Here is a 5,000-nt window from a genome sequence, read left to right as displayed (position 1 = left end):
TTAAAGCGCTTTTTATGATGATTCATTTTTTTATTTTTTTTTTTATTATTATTTTTTTAAATATATATTCGCAAAGGGACATCTGGCTCTTTATCTCTGTGACCCACTTGTTTGCGGATTATAGTGGACTGTTCTTTAGTGTTCTTAGAATTCTGTGGGTTCCCTGTTAGAGAAAATCTTATGCGTGTGTATTTGATTTAGATTTTGAAAGAAAAATATCAAAGTGATAAAGAGATTATGAAGTTTATATGAAGTTTAAATAGAAATAGAAATGTTGATAGAATCTCCTCCGAGATAAATTCCTTTGCAAATAACAATAAAAAAAGAGCAAGAAAGAGAAATTGTATCATTCAATCAGTTTCCAGTAATTCGGATAATTAGTTAATATCATAAAGATTATAACCAACAAGACTGAACACTGATTGAAAAAGAGTGTTGACTAATTTGCATATATGATGTCTAATAACACATTGAATACAGCAATTTAACAAAACCGATAATAGATTTTCATCTATACTAATGTTCTACAATATAATAACAATATAAAATTCCACACAATAACATCTTTCCGTATTTATATTCTCGACTCTACTGAAAACATCGTCAATGTAACTGTTATTTTATCATGATTACCATTATCATCATCATTGTTTATAATAACAGGGTTAATGTTGTTATGTCTATCATCGTAAGTATAAGTATTAAAATGCATTTTGCAAAGTTCTGTTATTTGAATTTCCTGACGTCGGTCACAGGAAGCAGAACTTTTTAACAGTAGAATTTAGATAATGTTATTGACTCCATCAAGAGAGAGAGAGAGAGTGGGAGGGAGGGAAGAAGGGGGAAGAGGGGAGGAGGGGAGAGACAGATAGAGAGAGAGAGAGAGAGAGAGAGAGAGAGAGAGAGAGAGAGAGAGAGAGAGAGAGAGAGAGAGAGAGAGAGAGAGAGAGAGAGAGAGAGAGAGAGAGAGAGAGAGAGAGAGAGAGAGAGAGAGAGAGAGAGAGAGAGAGAGAGAAAGAAAAAGAGAGAGAGAGAAAGAAAGAAAGAGAGAGAGTGTGAGAGAGAGAGAGAGAGAGAGACAGAGACAGAGAGAGAAAGAGAGAGAGAGAGAAATTGATAAAAAAAAAGACAGATGAAAAGAGAGAACGAGAGAATGAAAATAATGTGCTTTATAGTCCGAACAACATGAATTATTGGTTGATACACTGCCAAACGATCACACCTATTGTATGTAAGACTTACTGTTAATAGAAAAAAAATATTTTTTATTCTACATTTTAGAAAATAACGAATATCGATATTTTTTCTTGGTTCAATCAAATACACACACACACACACACACACACACATCACTGACGCAAAAAAAACGAAAACAAAGGATCGTTGTCAGATTAATCAGATGACTAGACACTCTAAGAACAAATAATGTAGTGTTAAGATCCAAAATATCTCCGAGCTGATACACCAAAAGCGGTCGTCTTTGCAATAAAACAAGATAAGAAATTGCAGTATCGAAGTCTTTTGCAACACGACGATCGGCATGCAAGCGCGGACCCTGGCGAGAGGATATCTGATCTTACTGACCTGACGAAGCATGCGACGACCTCCCTTGACCTCTGCCCCGAGCGCGGTTTGGGTCGCGCGCGTTCGAGGAGGACGTGCGCCGGCTGCTGCTCGTCCTCCGAGAAGCGCTGCTGTTCCTTCTTCCTCGTCCTCGAGGGGCGGAACTCGGGGTCATGCTCTCCACTGTGCTGAGCCTCCCACGGCCGCCCAGCCCAGCCGTGCCGCCCGCGTTGTGTCGCCCGGAGCTTTCCGTGGTGTTGTATCGCCTGCGGGGGCTGCGACCCCGGACGGGCGACGGGGAGGCGAAGCGGCCGTGGTCGTGGCTGGCGTCGTGGTCGTGCATGGGCGACGTGAAGAGGTGGTTCTTGAGCTCGATGACGGTGACGGACTCCGAGGCCGTGTCGCCGCACGTGTCGCACGACTCGCACGAGCTGCAGGCCACAGGTCGCCGCAGGTCCACGCGGCTCTCGTCCACCACCACCACCTCCATGCCCCCGAGGGAACTCCGGCGGGAGCCCCCTCCTGCAGAGGCGCTGCGGCCGCGCCGAACCTGGTACGGGCGGGGCGGCTCCGGGGTGAAGCAGCGCTCGTCCTGGGAGCAGCAGGGCCCGTCGTCGGAGCAGCAGCGCTCGTCCTGCGAGCAACACCGCCCATCGTCCAGCATGCGAGCGTCGCGGGCCTTATGGGCATGTCTGTGGGCGTCCGCCGACAGGAGTTCGGGCGTGATACGATAATCGTCACTGTACGAGCCACTACGAGAAACCCTCGCCTTGTCCCTCTGGTCCGCCCCCTTCCTTCCCCACAAACCCATCACAAACACACTCGGGGACCGACCCGGCGCAAGAGAGACAACCGCGTATCTATATCACGCAGAAGACCTGGACACTTTTTTCACTCATCCCCGTCACTCTGCAACGAGCGTCACGGCGGCCGCAGCGAACACAGTCGCGGTCAGACAGAATGTGAGGCGCGCGGGCGTCCTCTCGCCACCCGCTCGCTCGGCCACCGCTCGCTCGCCCCGCCCCGCTCCCCTGCGTCGCTCCGCCTTCCGTCGTCTAAGCCGTCCTCTGTCAGAAGAAAAAAAAATACATATGTATATCAACAAATACAAAATACATCAATCTGAATACAGCTAAACAATATGCAAAGGAATTAACACACCCTGATACTTAAACTTGGTTAATAGACGCCAATATCAACGCCCGTGTTCTCCCTGTCCCGTTAAAGTATTTACACAGTGACCCACATACTTTAAAAAACAACATGCGGAAAACGGTCGGTTACGTCAGTATTCCCACGGCTGACGAAGCGCAAGTCTCGGGCATAAGATATGACGCTTTTAACTATGGATGAGAGTAATCCAATGTCTTTTTCTTAACTCATGTTATCCTTTTAAAAAAGTCGGATATCATAGGACTATTATCAATTTCTTGCATTTGTATTGGACAAAAAAAAGCAGTGAGACCTTTTGAACACCTGTTACAAAATATCAGAATAAGAATAGCTAGCAGAGATAGATAAATTGTAGAAGATGTAAACCCTGAAGAAAAAAAAACATAAACGTTCTTGGTTTCATTAACATAACAGTTTCTTCTCTCTTGTTTAGATGTGTTTTGTGCATGTAAACAACATATGCAACTAGTGATGCTTATAACCACACAGTTGAATGCAGAGAGAAAGAGTTACCATAATTGAATAATAGAAGTGAGAAAGAGAGAGAGAGAGAGAGAGAGAGAGAGAGAGAGAGAGAGAGAGAGAGAGAGAGAGAGAGAGAGAGAGAGAGAGAGAGAGAGAGAGAGAGAGAGAGAGAGAGAGAGAGAGAGAAGAGAGAGAAGAGAGAGAGAGAGAGAGAGAGAGAGGGAGAGAGAGAGAAGAGAGAGAGAGAGAGAGAGGAGAGAGAGAGAGAGAGAGAGAGAGAGAGAGAGAGAGAGAGAGAGAGAGAGAGAGAGAGAGAGAGAGAGAGAGAGGGGGAGGGGGGCAAGAAATAGAAGAAAACAGCGAGAAACGAAGATATAGATAGACAGATAAAGAGAAAGAGAGAGAGAGGGAGGGAAGAAAGGGAAGAGATATATAGATATATATAGATAGATAGAGAGAGAGATAGGAAAAGAGCGAAAGTAAGAGGGAACAAGGAAGGGAGATAGGGATAGAAAGAGAGAGAGAGAAGGAGATAGATAGAGAGAGAGGAGATAGAGAGAGAGAGAGAAGAAAAAAAAAGAGAGGGAGTTGGATAGGAGGAGGATACTAACTAGACTAAGAGAAAAATAGTTAGTAAGAGAGGGACAAACAGCCTGACATACGAATAACTAGATGGTTGCCTATTGGGGAAAGGGTTAGGGAGAAATGTAAAGATATATGAATATATCTTTACCAATTTATTTAATGCTTTAGAGAAATTCGAAGTGAATGTAAATATAGACGTAACTAAGAAAAAGTAATGGGACTTATACAAAAAAAAAATATATATTTCGTTGTGTTTCCGAAATTTACGTAACAGAATGAATGAATGCTGGATTGCTTATCATTAGATTAGTGTTAGAGAACATAGAATATCTGCATAATTAGTGAAGCGTTCAACTTGTACATAGTAAGAAGTGGCACGATTTTTTTAAATATAATTACTCTTTGTTTGATCAAATCATCACTCAGTGAAAGTAGTCCCTCAGACTGGAAACCTTCGAACGTAAGCTAAGGGTTTCACTTCCGGTGCTCTCAGGGTGCCATAGGCCAGGAGTATAAGCCTATCACGTCTAATTTCTTACGAGGGAGAAACTCCTTAAGAAAGAGCAAAAGAAAAATATATGTTTGATCACTGTCCGCAAACACCATAAACATTGCATTTATACGCCGGCTCCCTTCGTGACGTCATGATCTAAGAGCCTACGCCTATCACACGTAACAGCTGCAGCAACGGACGAAGATGGCGGACGAGGGAGAGAGTTAATAACAAAGGGTGAGAAACTTTTCTTTTTTTCTTATTAATCGCTCCTCTGCTCGAACACCGTGTACAATTTACACACGAATCACGTAGGGATTTTTTTTATTTTTTTATTCAGGATTTTTTATGTCGTTAGGGAAGGCAGATATATGTTTCCCTCCCTTAATCCCTATCCCTATCCCTGTCCCTAACCTTACCCACCATATGTACAGAACACACACACCTCTTGTACCATTGACACTCCCTCATCCCTCATCCCTCGTCCCTCTCTCTATCTTTCCCTCTCCCCTCCCATTCTCTCTCCCTCTCTCCACTCTCGTACCTCCCCGCTCTCCCCCCCCCCCTTCCCTCCCTCCCTCTCTCTTAATCATCAGCCTGGGAGATTTTTGAATTTCGTTCGATTTCTCAGAATCTTCTTCTCTCGCTCGTGCTGATCAACGGCGAGTGATCATGCAAACGAAAGGCGAGGTCTGGTGTCACTGCACCCAAGGAAAGAGAT

At 44.2% G+C, this 5,000-nt stretch overlaps 1 protein-coding gene across 1 annotated transcript in view; it reads right to left on the bottom strand.

Annotated features, from left to right (window-relative positions):
- LOC122258838 (uncharacterized) overlaps positions 1 to 2,559 on the bottom strand; it is a 76,550-nt gene extending 73,991 nt beyond the window's left edge. Inside the window, exon 1 of the mRNA XM_043025079.2 lies at positions 1,585 to 2,559. Coding sequence (XP_042881013.2) covers positions 1,585 to 2,374 — 790 coding nt within the window. The 5' untranslated portion in view covers positions 2,375 to 2,559. The remainder of the gene's footprint in view (positions 1 to 1,584) is intronic.
- Positions 2,560 to 5,000: the final 2,441 nt, after the last annotated feature.

The sequence above is a fragment of the Penaeus japonicus genome, unplaced genomic scaffold (assembly GCF_977035675.1).
Source record: "Penaeus japonicus unplaced genomic scaffold, GWHDUDI00000001_assembly GWHDUDI00000018, whole genome shotgun sequence".
Taxonomy (NCBI): domain Eukaryota; kingdom Metazoa; phylum Arthropoda; class Malacostraca; order Decapoda; family Penaeidae; genus Penaeus; species Penaeus japonicus.
The sequence above is the reverse complement of the archived record's forward strand: the minus strand, read 5'-3'. Positions and strand labels throughout refer to the sequence as shown.